The 18,659-nt window shown below is 33.8% G+C and overlaps 1 protein-coding gene across 1 annotated transcript; it reads left to right on the forward strand.

The window, feature by feature from the left end:
* Positions 1-14,644: 14,644 nt before the first annotated feature.
* On the forward strand, positions 14,645-17,900 carry LOC132033977 (peroxidase 43-like). The gene is made up of 4 exons (XM_059424165.1): positions 14,645-15,049; positions 15,207-15,389; positions 16,386-16,548; positions 17,459-17,900. The coding sequence occupies exons 1-4, from the start codon at positions 14,825-14,827 to the stop codon at positions 17,887-17,889; spliced, it is 1,002 nt and encodes a 333-aa protein (XP_059280148.1). The 5' UTR covers positions 14,645-14,824; the 3' UTR covers positions 17,890-17,900.
* Positions 17,901-18,659: the final 759 nt, after the last annotated feature.

Raw genomic sequence — 18,659 nt, forward strand, 5'->3', positions numbered from 1 at the left:
TCGTAATATTATTTTCTCATTAAGAAACCGCTCAATATTGATTAGTTTTGTATTGATTAGTTTTGTAAAGAAATGTGTTTTTCTGTCTTGGCTAGATATGAGGAGAAGCAAGAATAAGGATAAGAAGCACGAGACAATAAGGAGGAGGAGGAGAAAATGTCGAAGAAGAAGTGTGTTAATTGATGTTTTTCGGTAGTAAAGTCTGTAGGGGAAGTTACATAAATACAAGTAAATAAGTAAAATATTTCATAATCTACAACTATTAACTAAATTACATAATCTACAATATATGCTCTATATTTAGGGTATATGTATAATTTTATACCATAAATAAAAAAAATATTGCTATGAATAAAAGGTTAATAATAAAGAGTTTCCTATATTAGTGATAACCAAATAAATACATATCAAAACACATTAATTACTTTTCTAAACATCCCAATAGACTCATCTAGCATTAATCCATAAAAGAGTATACTACTATTTATATGATATATATTATACAATTCCTTGAACAAGTATATATATTCTTGTACTTATATATACGTATATTTCACTATTATATACTCCTACTATATATAATATTATTTTTTATGTATATTACAAAAGAACAAGGAATTAGCTACGGCATTTGTCGGTAATCTCTAGCTAATCCGTCGCTAAATAGCTCTTCACTAATTAGATTTTCTTATAATCCGTCGCTAATCCGTATCTAAATGATATTAGCATGGGATTTTGCTGTTTAGCTAAGAAATTTTGACCGTCGCTAATTCCATGTTTTCTTGTAGTACTATATATAAAATAATTTCTTATGTATATTATATATATATATATATATATATATATATATATGTCTCGACCACATACATTATTGTATATATTAGGCATATATTGTTTATTATATTAAATATATACAAATATAAATTTAATTGAGTTACTTTTCCTATTTCATGGAAGAGAGAGAAATTGAAAAATAAATATGTGATGGCAGAAAGGAAGCCAAGTTTAATGGGACGGAGTGTCAATTATTAATTAAGATCCTATTTTAGTGGTAATCCATAAGTAGTTATATTGTTCTATCTATATATTGTATATTGTATACTTTATATGTTATTGTAGAGTACAATTGGTTGACACATAGAGTAATATATTCATATATTAGGTATATCGTAATATTATATATTATATGCACAAATAATATTATTATATTATGTACTATATATAATAGACAAACTTAAATATACTAATATCTACTATTATATTCACAAACATTTTGTTATCACCTTTTCAATTTAATATACCAATTTAAATATACCATATACTTTCTAAGGTAGATATTCATGTACATTGCTTATACCATATTTCCATATATCATATCTTTTCATGTACTTTTCTTAATATTAATATATTCAAATAATTTCTTTTAGTCACAAAAAAATAATTGAATCATCATCAAGTGAAATTAAAAAAAGAAGAATAAAAAGGAGGAAACGAAAGGAAAAAAAAAGTCTTTTTACAAGGGTAGATAGAATATGGTATTTGAAGTTGATTTTGGTATGTTTATTTGGAAAATTACATTCTAATGATTTTGAAAGAAAGAGAGTAAAAAGTGGATATGCATTAATGATAGTAACTCCTAAAATTTAGTATTATTGATATTTTAGGAATATAAAAAGTTGTATTTTTGTAATTAAGAAGTTAAAATTTTGAATAAGTTGTATTTATGTTATTTTTTTAAAGTAGTTGTAATCTTTCTAATTACCATTTGAAAAAATTGTATTTGTGTGACTTTCCCAAGTCTATATCATTTAAATTAAGGCGGGCAAAATCAGCCCTTGAAAGCATGACGCACCCAACACCTCAAGTTTGGGCTGAGGTTTGACCTGCTGAATTATGAGCTCAACCTATTTCAGCTCAAAAGTTGGCAGCCCAGATTAAACCACGAAAAATCTTGTCAAAAAGATAATTTTTATTTGATATGTTATATATAACCAAGATAAAGAAAGAAAATAACTTTATTAAGTACTAAAAAAATATAAAAGGAAAATAGTTTTATTAAGTACAAAAAAATATAAAAGAACAAATAAAGAAATTAAAACTTAATAAGAATTAGGTGGGTTAGGTTATGACCCGATTTAAACCAGCCCATTTCAGTTCAAGTAACTTTATTTGGGGGTGGGGGATGGGGTCAATAACTCATCCATTTATTAACTCAGCCAATTTTAACCCCACCAAATTCAATCATACCTGCCTATTTAACAACCCTAATTTAATTACATAGACATCCCCTTAAACTTATTCAAAATTTCATTTAGACACATCAACTAAAGGTGTGACCTATTGAACACATGAGGTATGTCAAATATGTGCCATTGGACACGTAAAAAACAACCATACAACAAAAGTAAACGTGTAGCATACACGCTAATGACATGGCTAAAACAAATAAGATAAAGAAACGTGTAAAAATATGACAATAAACTAAGGGGTCGTTTGGTTTAAGGACTCATTAGTCCCGGGATTATAATCTCGGGACTAATTTATCCCATATAGTCGGATTATTTTATACCATCTAAAAGATGGTATAAAATAATCCCAGTATAAGTGGGTTATGAAGGTATAAAATTAGGTAATTCAAGTATAATTTTTATACCACATTTGGTACAAGGTATAAATTTATCCCGAAATTATTTTATACCTTATATCAAACGTGCAGATAAAAATTAGCGCCGGGATAACCCACCTTATACCTTAAACCAAACGACCCATAAGTACCTAGCATATTCTTCTTCGACAGTTTACCCAACGGCGTCCGCATCAAGCTTAGACTGGCAATCTTCTAGGGTATTTAATCTATGGATTAAGTCTTGATAAAGAAAATCATTCCTCTTATCAATGATCTCAAGTTTCAAAAATCAGTAATGATCGGTAGAATTTGATTTCACAATTGAGTTTTTGTTCTTTGAACTGGACTCGTCCTCCTCGAAAAATGCATGGGGAGGAGGTTATTAGAAACAAAAGCTCTTCCGCCGTTAAGCTAATTATTAGTCAAAGCATCTCTAATTTGGTAATTCAGCAAAGCTTTTCTCACCAATTCTATGCTTTTAAATTCAGAACCTTCGACCGTGGAAAGAAACCCACTTTTATTTTTTTCTCCTTTTGAGTGGGTACCGTTGAGAAAACCCATTTTGAGATTTTTTTTTTTTTTTTTTTTTTTAAATCTAATTGCAATGGCAAGGCCGAAAAATCAGTGTGTTGAGATCTATATTAAAAAGTGAAATGGGTGTTGAATTTATTTTTGGCTCGGTATTTTTGAGCTTAACTGAAGAGGTTATTTAATCTAGAGGCTGGTATTTCAGTTTTGTGGTTGAAGGGTGGGTCAATCGATCGGAGAAAATGACTTTCCGGCTAGAAAATGAAGTCAAATAAAGAGATGGGTAGAAAGAGAAGAAAGTCAAGTACATGCAACTTAGCTTGAGGTTGATGTCCTATCTTAAAATTTTAAACCCACAAACCTCAAATTCTGACTCCGCTTCTGAGGTCATGTATGGACGAAATTGAATGCTAAAAAGAATCTTGAAGAAAATAAAGCATAAAGAATGAAAATGCAAGTATGGAAACTTAGTAAGCATTGAAGGATAAAATATGTTACTTTGTAGTGTGCACTTTGCATATAAAGTTCTAAAGTACATTTGTTACTTTGTAAACAATAAAGAAAAAAGATTATAAAATTAGGATAAACAAATAGAAAAATACTTTTGACGTTTTGAGATTTTTAGTTTGAGAATTTACTATGAGTTAACTTTTAGATATTTAAGTTTAAAAAAAGATTTATTAAGCAGTTTTGGCTCAATTTTCGAAAAGTTCTCGAGGCTTACGCCCAACATGTTGGGGCTTACGACTAGGCGAACACCCGGAAGGTTGGGACTTACGCCTCATGATACTTACGCTTCACCGGTATGCCTGTGATACGATCCGGCTTGTGGAAGACACGGATTCAAACAACAAAAATGTGGAAACAAAGATAACGAAGAAATTAAAGGATGAGAAGTGAAGAATTTGGGATGAGAAGAAGAGGGATAAAAGAAAGACCCAATTAGTAAAGGAATTATGAGCAAACTTAGGTATATGAAACCTAAACCCTCCTAATCGATTCCTACTAACGAACCTATACTATTTGATAATCAACCAAGAGTAATCCAAATGAATCCACAAATGAACAACTCTATTGAAAATTAATGGAAAAGGTTTCATAGCCAACAATGGAATCCACCATGATTAATTGTCACTAATCACTAGATTAGCACTACACTAAACTACCAAACTATCACTCAATTTAGAGTATTCATCTCAATTCAACATAATCTAAGTAAATGAAATCTCGAAATCTAGTATTTATACTCCTAGACTAAAGAAGACTAAGTTATTACAAAAATGTCATTAATGACGCAATGGCTTTATTTGGCTAGTTGGGATGTTGACTTGGAATTTGAAATGTTTCTTCCTTGCACAAATAGCCATCATCCAATTCTCAAAGCTTGCAATTGCGACTATTTGCATGTATGCCCCTTCTTTGCATGTTTGGCCACTTTTGCATTTCTACCCCTTTGCACATCTAGCCGCTTTTGAGTGTTGGCCTTCTTTCTTGCCCAAGCTACCTTCCATACGTCGTAAGCCATCTTGTGTGGCTTGTAGGAGCCTCCAAACATCTTTCATATAACTTGTAGAGCTTGAAGTCTCATATCTCATCCTTGAATGTACGTCTTGAAATGAAGTGTGCTAAATAGGATCATATTATCCTCTCCTTGAAAAGGTTCGTCCTCGAATCCGAACCCTAGCAAAACCCAAGGAAGACATACGAAAACATACTTCTCAAGGATTGAGGGATAACACACAAAGTAATAACCACACATACATGCCAAGGATGGACAAATTTGTGGTACAACCACACATCAATAGCAATCATGCCTAACAAGTGCACACATGAGGTATCAAGAAGTTGATTCCTCCAAGGTTCATGACATAAGGGTAAAGTAATAAATCCAATGGATGCAAAATACGAAGCATGTAATACTACATTGGTTCTATTTGACATGAAGCACCGTGAAAATTCAATTTTTAAGCAAGGAATCTTCCAAGATAGTGTCCCTAAATCACACAAGGTATCACCCGGATCAAATGGGTAGATTACCCACCTAGTATGGTCAAGGACACAATCATTTACCCTATAAGAGTCTCCCTTAACATAAGATGCACCCAAAACATACACATAAGCGTCATCAAATCCAAACAAGTAGTAAAGAAAGGTATTGCGCAGAGCAACTTCCTCTTCTATGTCATCCTCAAGTGTAACCTTACTACTAGAATCTAGAACAAGATCATCCAATAGGTTACTATGAAGTTGAGCATGAAAGGAAGAATTAGCAATTTCTAGACAAGAATCACCGTCCTTTGCAACACTTTCCCTCCCCATAAGTGAGTTACAACCCCTCAAGGGAAAATTTCCATCATAGGGAAGAGTGTCGTCATCCCATAGTGGGTTATATATCACATTATAGCCTCCAAAGGAAACAAAATTCTCAACATTACCAAACCCCCCACTAGGTTCATCATTCCCAATAGTCATGTCAATATCAAATAAGCATTATCTATAAAGAGAGAAGAATCAATGGACAATGAAGGATCAAAGCATGCAATCTCACTCTAAAAAAGACAAAGGTCATTCTTCAAAGCATTTTTAGTCTCATGACTATCTACTTGACACATAACACCTTTAGAATCTTGAGTCTCAACAAATGACAACAAATCGAGGTCGGACTCATCTCCATAAGTGTCAAACACGGGTGGAGTGTCATTTTCACATTCAATATCAACTTGGCTAACTTCATCACTAAATTGAGATTCATTAAGCACATCACGATATTTCTCAATTAGTGGACTATCGATACAAGCAAGTTGACCCAAACAATCGCCATCCACACTAGTTGGACACAAATTAACCTTACTAGAAGATTCAATTTGGTCATCGCTAGGATCAACTAGTGGGTTTCCTAACAACTTACATGACAAGGTACTAACATGCATATCAAGAGGATCAACACTAGGTGGACACAACTTGAACTCAAAAGAAGAGTCAAGATAGTCATCAATAGGATCAACTAGTGTTGGATTACCCATATAAAATACATTGTCAATTGTCACAATAGCACTAAGCTCATCACAAGGCAAAGATTCATTAAGCTCAATTAAGGTAAAACTAACATTCACACTCATTTCAACAACATGGTCATTCACATTACTTAGATAGTTAAGATTAGCCATTTTACCTTGACGTTCGCATTCATCTTCTTTGCCTTGGTTTTCAACTTTGGAGCTCTTTTGCTCCTTTGGGAAGCTCTCAACCACCTCAAGAACCTTCAAAGATTGAGGTTAGAACCTTCAAAGATTGAGGTTAGTCATTAGGCTTGCTTCTGAGAATACCTGCACTATCATTAAGACCACTTGAAAAGAAAGAAAAGTCACAAGGGTTAGATAAAGATTGTGATAACTCCCTCATATCACTTCTCACATCCTCTCATTTTTCCTCTCTAGAGTTGTCACTTTTCACTTTCTTACTCCTCTCAATCTTTTCTCTCTCAATTTCATTGGAGTTGGGATAAGTGGCAAGCATCCTTTGGGACAGGTTAATTTGGTGGTGAACTAGGTTAGGTTCTTGATGTGAGCCTTGTGGGTTCCCAACAAGACTCGGACTATTATTTAGCCCCTTTCTACTCTCCATACTCCCTAGTCTCTACTCTATCCCACGTAATATTTTATCCATCTTTGCTATCTCCCCCGATATCCTCTCATTGATCAATTTTGCTCCCTCCACGGACAAGCTCTCCTTCCTTTGAATCCGAATTCCTTGATTAGTCGTACAATCTTTGGACTAGGATAAGATGTCGGACTTGAGTAGTCACCACAAGAACTTCCATAACCAACAAGTTGGTCACCTCCCGTCAACACTTCTCTCCTCCTACCCTCCACACCATAATTATAATGAGAACATGGCACTTCCGAATTAGGATAAGAATCATAGTTCATTGTGTTTCTTAGAATAGGAAATGTATAATCTCTTCCCTCCTCAGACTACTCCTACTCAGACCAATCCACACACTTAGACCATTTTGCTTGGAATAGGAAGTATTACAAGGTGTACATGAATATCTACCAGAAGACCCCTCATAAGAACCATTTGCAACTTCATTGTCTTCACAAACATATTCACTATGAAGTGCATAGCCGCTAGGCTCATCATCACCACATTCTTCCCATTCTTGCAAGTTCTCACCAAGAGATTCATAACGTAAGTGTGAGGAAGGAATATACCTCAAGTCGCCTCTATATCCTTGGTGTGTAGGATGAAAATCGTCATAGCCTTCATCTTCACCATAGGATTCTTCATAAGAATTCTTCTACTCCTTCGTCATCTTCATAAGCCCTATAAGAATCACTTGTCTCATATTCACCCTCGGAGTAGTAAGGCTCACCATCATATGGGTCATGATCAAATTGACCATTGTCGTCTCCATAATTCCATACTCATCATAGTCATATGTTGCACCATCTTCCCCATAACCTTCTTCACAATCAAAGCCATATCCTCCATTACTAGTGTCACGACCCAACTAGGGGCCGCGACGGGTACCCGAGGCTAACCGCGAGCACCGCTCTTCTACTGCTCATCTTACTCACTTAATGCCATTTTGATTACGCCATACATGAATTATAAGAAATCATGATTTATACAAAAATATACATATCTGTATAACTTTGCCTTCCGGCCATTAAAATCATATATATATATATATACACATACACATGCAACAACATCTCGTGAGACCATCTAACCCACACTGCGCATCTACGAGCCTCTACTGACATACTATACATAGGGACGGAACAAGACTCCGTCGTGCCCAAAATGAATATACCAAAAGAATCACTCGTAGGCACCTCCGAACAATGGAGTGCTCTCTATCAGCTGTCAGTCACTACGGATCTGGGTCAAGCTCACCTCCCTGTCTACCTGTGGGCATGAACACAGCGTCCAAAGAAACGGACGTCAGTACGAACATTGTACTGAGTATATGAGGCATAAACATTGAAGAAAGATAGCAATGATATAACACGGATATCCATATAAAACATCTAAATCTGAATGACTGTCATAAGAGAGATAATGCATGCTTTCTTACTCATACTCATCATCATATCATATAGCTGTCTTACTCATGCTCATCATCATATCATATATGCAAAATATGCAAGTGTCGCCCGTCCATGTCGAACGGTGTAATAATCGCAACATTAGCCCGCGTCCGGCCTTCCCGCGTCCGGTACCGTCTCACGCCGCCCACTAGTGGTGTCCGCCCATGCCAAAAGGTCATGGTGTGTCCGTATAGCCGCCCGCCTTAGCGGTCGCCCGCCAACTAGGCGCGTGTAATATGCTCGCCACATGCTCATCATAAAATACTTGTAATAATATGCTTCTCATAATATGCTTATCTTATCATAGTACACGCATAAGGCTCAAGATCAACTATACTCTATCGGGGAGACGTAAGGTCGTGATTCCCCGATTCCATTATGGAGCAATTATTGAGATTCTGCCTCACCTCTCAAATTAGTACATAAGATGAGTGTAAGCAATAAATAACATCATTATCAATATGGCATCATTATATCATATCTCTTATCTTATATAGACATTTATGGATCTAGGCTTTTAGCTTCTTGGAATACATGAACTCATGAAGAGTAAAATAACTTATACTATGGGATTCATGCCATTGGAAAGAAAGGGCTAGCCTCACATACCTTGGTCTCTTAGCTAAGTTATCGCTCACTTGCTCCTCTTCAATATCACGTCGTTACCTTCATGAGAGAATTCGGATCAACATTAGTAACTAACTACAAGAACGCGTCGCTAAGTCTAGGAAAGTTGGGCAGCGTTTCCTTTACTCGTACTACTTTTCTCACGTTCTATATCAACTCCCCACACTCATAACATTACTCGCGATATCACAATCGACAATCGTCATTTACGTGCAATTAGCAAAATCCACCATATTTCCCCAATTCCCCCCATATTTAGCCTTATGACTCATCTTCATGTTTTCACGCATTTAATGCTCATTTCATGATATAAACATCATTTATAACGTATTTGTATTCACAATCCCTCAACATTTATTGTCCGGTTCCACTATCATTTGTTTATGTCAATATTCACTCAATAATGACCCATTTCTAGGTTCTTCTACATTTCAAGTGTCTAAGCCTTCCAATACTTCAAACAACATGGAATAATCATGAAACTTACCTTGGATGATGGTTGAACAAGTCTTAAGTTGAAATACTTCAATTAGCCAAAACCCTAGTTCCACCTTCTTTGGAATTTCTTGGCTTAGATGGTCCTCGACGTGTTCTTGCACTTAATTTCACCAATTAGTGGTGTTGATCTTGATGTTTCCTTTGATTTTGTTGAATTCTTGTGGAGGAAATATTGGGAGTTTTCTAGAAGTCTCTTGAGGTGTCTTGAAGAAGAATGAAATGAAATGAGCTTAAGTCCCTTTTAAAAATCCCAAAATCCGATCTTTAATGAATTATTGTCGGGATGAACGGTGGTCGTAAAGCACCCTATACGGACCGTATTCGTTTACGGTCCGTCCTCTATGCACGTATTTAAGCTTAAGAAAAACAGAAGTTTGGTTGAGGAATGTGGCAGTTTACGGTCGGTTTACGGCCATATACCGACCGTATTTAACCTTTTTCACACTTACCGTAAACTTGAGATTTTTGACTGTGAGGACGATCGCACTATACGGTCCGTAAATCACTTTACGGCCGTATCGGCACTATACGACCACCGGCCGGGAAATTTTCGCAACTTTATTATTTCCACAAACTTCATGATTGGCCATTCCCGACTTAACAACACATCATATACTCAAGCTCTTCATCGTTCTGCTCGTCACTCAAGTACGGAAAAATTTCGAGGTGTCACAACTAGAGGCACAACCTTCTATGTCATCACCATAAGATTCCGAAGCTATGGATGACATCCTTATCTCCTCCTCCTTATGATTTCTCTCCTTGTACCTACAAAACGAGCAAACAAGATTAGTAGTAAAGTTCCTCACGTCACTCGTATTTGCACTCAAGCTTACCTCTCAACCTAAAGCTTCTCCCAAAGTTGGCAATAAACCGCTGATCCCAAATTAATTCACAAGGTTCTAATCTTTTTGGAAGAATAGATTCTTGTTTAGATGAAAAAAGGTCGACTCAAAGCGAACGGACAAGAGCCAATAAAGTTTCAACGAAATAAAAGAGAAAAGCTTGGAAGAAATTGGCACGAAATGAAATTCGGACTCAAGAACTAGTTAACAACCAAGTAAGGATCAATTACTAGTTGTTAATTAGCTAGGAGAATCAAATAAATGAGAAGAAGAAGTGAACAAACCTTGGCCAAACACTTAGACAAATTTGGGAAGTTTTTGGCCAACACTTAGAAAATTCGGAGCTGTTTGCGACATGTTTTTAAAATGCAAATAATTCTTTCTACATAGCTCCGATTGATGAATGGTTTGTTGATTTGGAAAGTAGACTCGATGAACTTCAATGTAGATAGGTTATGACTCTCGTAACTCATCATACACACAAAGATATGCCCCTATCAAGTTGGACTAAAATCTGCCAAAACTTAGAAAAAATTGAGACTTTTTTGAAAAATCGCCTTCCGACTTTATGCCACACACCGCGTGCTGCGCGTCGTACCGATGTCGGCTAACATGGCATATGACGTGGCATTTTTTTTTTTTTGAAAAATCAGAAAATTGAACTTAATATTTCCGTTTTTTTTTTTGATACTTACTTAGGCCCACAAACACCTTTTGGCCTCTTGACTTGAAGAGCTTTGAATCAAACACTCTTTTGAGTCCTCTTCTTCACTATGAAGATATGAAGATGCTTATGAACTTGAAAAACACCCAAGTTCCAAGTCACCTTCAAATCGACTTATTTTGCACCAAAATTCGGATCTAAGCTCCCCTCAACTAGGAGAACAAAGCCCAACACCAATTGAAGCTAATTTAACCTTCAATCATCAAGACCCACTTTCAAGCTTCAACAATGGTAGAATCTTCAAAACACCTCCAAATGCCATGAAATTTGAAATCTAGGAGTTTTTAATATCAAGGAACTCAAATTTGACCTCAAATCCACCAAAAAACTACAATAAATTTTTGATTTTTTTTTTTTTGGGAAATTTTGAATTTTTAATATATTTTTTTTCAAATATGAAGAACCTAGGATTGAGGATTGTAGAAACAACACTCTCGCCTTAGCCCTGATACCAAATGATACGATTCGGCTTGTGGAAGACACAGATTCAAACAACAAAAATGCAAAAACAAAGATAACGAAGAAATCAAGGGATGAGAAGTGAAGAATTTGGGATGAGAAGAAGAGGGATAAAAGCAAGACCCAATTAGTAAAGGAATTATAGGCAAACTTAGGTATATGAAACCTAAACCCTCCTAATCGATTCCTACTAACGAACCTATACTATTTGATAATAAACCAAGAGTAATCCAAATGAATCCACAAATGAACAACTCTATTGAAAATCAATGGAAAAGGGTTTTATAGCCAATATGGAATCCACCATGATTAACTATCACTAATCACTAAATTGACACTACACTAAACTACCAAACAAACTATCACTCAATTTAGAGTATTCATCTCAATTCAACATAATTTAAGTAAATGAAATCTCGAAGTCTAGTATTTATACTCCTAGACTAAAGAAGACTAAGTTATTACAAAAATGCCATTAGTGAGGCAAGGGCTTTATTTGGCTAGTTGGGATGTTGACTTGGAATTCGAAATGTTTCTCCTTGCACAAATAGCCATCATCCAATCCTCAAAGCTTGGAATTGCGACCATTTGCATGTATGCCCCTTCTTTGCATGTTTGGCCACTTTTGCGTTTCTACCCCTTTGCACATCTAGCCACTTTTGAGTGTTGGCCTTCTTTCTTGCCCAAGCTACCTTCCATACGTTGTAAGCCATCTTGTGTGGCTTGTAGGAGCCTCCAAAGGCCTCAAACAACTTCCTCATCTTCCATGTAGCTTGTAGAGCTTGAAGTCTCATATCTCGTTCTTGAATGTACGTCTTGAAATGAAGTGTGCTAATTAGGATCATATCAGCTTGGGTGTGTTTTGCCTAGAAAACGCCTTTTAAAACACTGTGCACAACTCCCTACTTTTAGAACTAGACAACCTAAAATAAAATTATCGGTTAAGAATTTTCTATAAGATCACGATCCACTTTTTGTTATAACAATGGATATTTTCAACTCAGGAACAAGATTTTCAACATAATACTAGTACAATTCAACATGAGCAACCTGCCAATTATGCAGGTACAAACAATTATTAAGAATATGAAAGAACACCATGTATGCATCTTTTATGTTTAGTCAGGTAAAGAATTATAATGAACTAATTAAGAATATCACAAGGTTGATAATATTATGTGATCTCTTGGGCATATGGTATGTAGTAACACAATATTTTGTTAAATATGTCATATGAGGTAGAGGAAATCTGTGCTCCTTTGATCTTACACTATAAATTTTGGGCATGTACAAAGGAGTCGTCCTGTTGTAGAATAGAATCATTGAGTTTTCACAAGCACGTAGCTATTTATTTTTTTTTTTTAAATTCCCAGGGGTAGGGGATAAACCTGTTCATTTAAATTATAGGATATTTGAGAAGGTAATGTTTCATATCCCTCCTCTATTTACTTATCTTTTGTATAGTAAGGTAGGACTCAAAGTCATACCCCAATATCATAGATGCATATAATCCGAAATGAGTGATTGTGAATGTTTAGATGTAAAAAGAAGTGACAAATAAGCCTAATAAGCTATAGGAAAGTATTTCAGTATAAGTCATTAACAAATACAGAGATAAAATATATACATGAAATTGCTCACACATTCAATCGAACACCCAGTTTTAGAAAAATATCAGGCACTAATCACCCTTGTCCAAGGACCTTCCTTGTCACATATATTTTTCGTGGATAACATTATCTTACTATGTATCTAAAATAACAATATAAAGTTGTCATGTTATCATAGACAAACTACAATCTTTCTCAGAACTAAAAATGCTCTTAAACTTTTTTTTCTTTTTACCAAAAATGTCAAGTTTCAACCAAAAGCACATGGCTGTTTAGAAAGAGACATGATAGTTGAGCTCAATATCCTTATCTATTTCATGGTGAGGAGGTCGGTGCAAAAGTATCTACTGGTATTGTTTGTTTTTTACAATGATCCTTAGAATAGAGCCAAGTTGTTGGACCATTAATTAATTCTTTTTCTCTCATTTTGTGGATTTTTTGTTGAAAATTTAAGCTTGTGATTGTATATATAGGCACAGACAAATGTTATGATAGCTGGATATTACCTCCCTCATTCTTATTTTCTAACTAGAAAATCATAATTAAATATTTTTTCCAGACACATATCTATTAATTCTCGGCCGGTCGTTTCAATATCGTCTATACATTTTGAGAAAGCGGTAATGCGACAAAACTCTTTAGCAAACTTCAGCTCTGCGAAAAAATCAGACTGAAATTTAGGACCCGTTTGGCCATAAAAAAAAAATCACTTTTTCCCGGAAAACGTTTTCAATTTATTTGAAAATCAGTGTTTGGCCATGAAAATTTCAAATAAAATTTGGAAAACACCAAAACACTTGTTTTCCCTATTTTTTCCACCTTTTTTACTTTCAATACATTCAAACAACCAAATATTCTTTGCAAAAACTATATCCAAACACAACTCCATCTTCAACTCTAAAATACCAAATAAAGTGAAAAATATTTGGTTTTCATGGCCAAACGTCTGTCTAGAGGGGGTTTGATTAAGTATGTAAACTAATCAAACTAGCTTATGAGCACTTTTTGGCTTAGTTATGTATTTGAGGAACACAAAAAGTGCTATATATCAATAAGCTAAAGTAAGTCCAAAATCATGAGTTGGTCATCTCCAACTTATGATTTTACGGTTTATGATTTTCTCTTATTTGAGCAAACCTTTTACGATTTTATTCCTTATATTTTTTGTGATTTCTAAATTCTCTTTCTAAAACATACTTTAAATTTATATTGTTTGTAAATAACATTAAGGACAATTTAGTAATTTTAATAGAAATATCAAACACACTAACTTTATTATTAAATTCATCAATTTAAAACAATCACATAACTGCATTATTGATAAATCAACTTTCAACACCTAAAAATGTTTTTCAACACTTAACGCGTATTAACTATTTTTACACCCAAACAGCATTCTAATTCTATTCAGCTTAGAAAGATAGCTTTAAACAGGTCAGTCATAGTTTGACCTTTTTTTTTTTTTTTTTTTTTTTTTGGAAAATAAAAATTATTTATCTATGTTGTACTTCAAGAAAATCTGACACAGTGTTAAACAGGACAAGTGGAGTAAATGTGAAATGAAAAAACAGAAATTTCAGGATAAAAACAAAAAGCTCTTGATGGAAAGCAGAGTTGCATGGATGACATGTAGTGTTGTTAGTACATAGGACAGATTTCACAGAATCCTCTAGTTATTTAAGGCATTTTACTTCTTTTACTTTGCCTTATTATTTCCCACTCATCTCTATTGATCATCAACTGGATCATATCCCTCCTCCATTTTTGTAACCTTTCTCATTTCAATTCCCCACCTAATTCTTCTAACAACAATGGCATTGTTAAAAAAAAATGCAAAGAGTTTCATTAAACTAATTTCAATTATATGCTTTTTACAAGTAACAGCTCTAAATGGACAACTTAGAGTTGGGTTTTATTCTCAAAGATGTCATAATGTTGAATCCATTGTTAGCTCTGTGGTTAAAGAAGCTTCTCAAAGAGAACCAAGAATGCCAGCCATGTTACTTAGACTCCATTTCCATGACTGCTTTGTCCAGGTTTTTTTAAACCACTTTTTAGTATGTCAATTTTAATCAATTCTAAAGCAAAATTAAGTGAACATTCCCTCTGGGGGTTGCTTTTTCCAATAAACGTTGATTACATTTCTTTATGTTATTTACACCAGTAACCTTAATTTTTTTTACAATGTTAAAGGGTTGTGATGGATCAATTTTGATTGATCATGTTAAACAAGCTGAAAAAAATGCATTTGGTCATGAAGGCCTTGAAGGATTTGCAGAGATCCAAAAAGCCAAAACTCAATTGGAAGCTAAGTGTCCTGGTGTTGTATCTTGTGCAGATATTGTTGCTTTAGCTGCTAGAGACGCTGTCGTCTTGGTAATGCATTAGCCCACTTTCATTTTTTTTTTTTGTTTCAACAGCCCACTTTCATTTGAAAATACCCTTCCGTCTCAAAATACTTATCATGTTTCATTTCTTGAGAGTCATGTTTCGTTTATGGGGAATCGAATTAGATTTTTGACCAATATTTGAAAATATTTGTTTTTCACCATATGTTGTAGTTGTATTAATATGTGAAGAATCGCAATTTTTAGTACTTATCGTATAGTTTTCGAATATCTAAGTTTTAGTATTAAAATATTGAACTAATCTAATATAATTTGACTCTGATGATTAATCAAACTGATTCTCAAGAAGCGACATAGGACAAATATTTTAAGATGGAGGAAATAAGAATTTGTATAGTTTAATTGTATAGTTTAATTTGTGATAGCAGGTCAATTACTATTTTTATCGGGTTACTAATTAATATTTATCATAATTTTTTTTATCTATAATTATCATACAGGTGATTTTATTATTTGAATATTTTTATACTACCAATACATAAAACTTAAATTGTTGACGGAAACTAAACTATTGTCCATACATATATTGATTGAATATACCATTACTTTGCTTTAAATTATTTTGAAACGACTGTATTAATTAATGGTCTTTAGTTAAGTGTATGACTTATAGCTTTTTTTTTTTTTTTTTTAAATCACATAAAAAAGTGTATGACATATAGTTTTCGTTTTTCTTTTTTTATTTGAAGGAAACAATTTTACTCAAATTCTCATAAATGATCATCACTATAAGAAAAAAAGTAGAGACAACCCTATTTATAATAGAGCAAAATGCTAATTAACTTAGTTTCTTACAACTTTAAATTAGTCTTCTAACAGAATTGATGTTCTTTTTGGGTAATTTGAGATTAATAATTAAGAAAGAGGTTAAATAATTCAACCTTTCGTGATATTTCATGATTATGCATTTGTATTTTCTTAAGAGATAGTGATATTCTAATTTGTTTTAATGCATTGGATATAGGCTGGAGGACCATTTTATGAAGTAGAGACAGGTAGAAGAGACGGTAAAGTATCCGATTTGTCATTTGCAGCTAAAATGCCAGAAGTGGATGACTCTATTGAAGTTCTCAAAGAAAAATTCAAAACCAAAGGCTTTACCGAAAAGGACCTCGTCATTTTGAGTGGTATGATATAATATTCCACCTACTCATTTTTACTCTATCGGTATAATAATTTAAGCCATCTATTTCATTCCTTATGTGAGTGAGCAAAAGCATTGTTTTATTAGGAGGTACAACATTCTAACATAGCTCTAATTAGTAGTGACAATCAACTACTAGAACACCACCGGGGGGGTGAATGTGTGATGGATAAGATTCTTTCATCTTTAATTAAAGATTTCGAGTTCATGTTTTGGATTGAAAAATTTCAGATAGGGAACGCTTACTTGAATTGAGGGCTGTTATTCAAAATCTTAGTGAAACACTTGAATTGAGGGCTGTTATTCAAAATCTTAGTGAAACACTGAATTTCTTACTTCCCTTTTGCATCATATTTAAGGGATTGCTCGATTCGAGCTGAAGAAGGAATGTCATTCGATCATTAGCAAACTAAGACCCGGAAGTCAATGATTATTCATTGCTATTACATCGATACTAAAAAAAGAGTTCGATCCAATGCTTTATTTCTATCCTAGTTGATCCTTATTCCACATTTAAAATATAATCGATTTTTCCACAATAACCAAAACATCCCCTTTAATGAGTCTCACACGGCGTGAATTTGGACCTCACTGCCAGATGGTTATACCAAATTTAATGGTCAATATTTCTTAAATATTTGACAAGGACTAAATGCTCACTTTTAGCAAAACTAAAGGGCCAAAATTGTTCAAAATATATTTAAGGGACTACTTTGAATATATTCTCAAACATAAGGGACCCTTTTTTTTTTGGGGCAGAAAACTCACATTAAACATTCATAATTACTGTATCTCGATACAATATAATTTGGTTTTCTAGCTACATATCATACATTTTTGTCACTTTATTATAAGTTGATATTAATTTATGCATCATGTCAAACATCCTGCAGGGGCACATACAATTGGCACCACAGCTTGTTTTTTCATGCCTAAAAGATTATACAACTTTACTGGAAAATTAGATGCAGATCCATCTATCAATCCCAAGTTCCTCCCAGAGTTGAGAAGAAAATGCCCCAAAAATGGAAACATAAATGTTCGGATATCACTTGATAATGGGAGTGAGAGAAAATTTGATGATCAAATTTTGCACAACATAAAGAATGGATTTGCAGTTATAGCATCAGATGCAAGGCTTTATGATGACAATATTACACGAGCAGTGGTTGATTCTTATCTTCAGCCACAGAGTCCAAATCGTAATTCATCATCATTTGGAAAAGATTTTGGTTTAGCCATGGTAAAGTTGGGAAGGCTTGAGGTGAAGACTGGATTATTAGGAGAGATTAGAAAGGTTTGTAATTCTTTTAATAAAAAATAGTTAACATTTTATGAGTAATGGTGATAATTACTTAGGGTTGGAGATCATATACATTTTAGTAGTTAAAAAATGTTAAGATTAAAATATATGACATTTAATCTTTCTTACGGCATGACGATGAAGATTGGAAAGTGGCCATATAGAGCCTGTTTGGATTGGCTTATAAATTGCTTATAAACGTTTTCAACTTTTTTTTAATTTGTCACTACCAAATTAAAGTTATTTTGCTTAAAATAAACCCAAAAAAATAATTGGATAGTTTGGGCAATTTAATTTAAATTTAAAAAAAATGTTCGAAAACGAATAAAAAAAAAAATAATTTAGCTTACCCCAACTTTTTTTTTTTTTTTTTTTTTTGACTTTTTTCAAGCCCATCCAAACAGGCTCATAATATCTTTGTGTTCACTGTTCCGTGATATTGAAACTCGTCATAATTTCTTTTTATCCCTTTGATCTCCTATAATCTATCTCACTACTTATCCCACTAATATTGAATTATTATCCGTCAACACATGATCTCATGTTCTTCAACATCAATAACCCCATTATTCTCCTATTTACTATATATGGTAGAAATTCAATCATAAAAATAGGAGTCTTTCCTCCATAACTTGAATGAGAAAAGGTTTGCAGTGCATCAAAAGTAAGGTGCATATTTGTGAGAAAAAGGAGTTATTACAAAAGAAAAAATATCTAAGTCTCCAGAGTAATCACCGGAATGGGGAAACTACTATTTGTTGAAGAAAAGTGCTGATCTTGCTAGTAGAATT

This window comes from Lycium ferocissimum, chromosome 10, assembly GCF_029784015.1.
Source record: "Lycium ferocissimum isolate CSIRO_LF1 chromosome 10, AGI_CSIRO_Lferr_CH_V1, whole genome shotgun sequence".
In the NCBI taxonomy this organism is placed as follows: domain Eukaryota; kingdom Viridiplantae; phylum Streptophyta; class Magnoliopsida; order Solanales; family Solanaceae; genus Lycium; species Lycium ferocissimum.

Coding starts and splice junctions, on each gene's coding strand:
- LOC132033977 (XM_059424165.1), top strand. CDS start 14,825: ATGGCATTGTTAAAAAAAAATGCAAAGAGTTTCATTAAACTAATTTCA. Junction 15,050..15,206: donor TCCATGACTGCTTTGTCCAG/GTTTTTTTAAAC, acceptor ACAATGTTAAAG/GGTTGTGATGGATCAATTTT. Junction 16,549..17,458: donor GGACCTCGTCATTTTGAGTG/GTATGATATAAT, acceptor AACATCCTGCAG/GGGCACATACAATTGGCACC.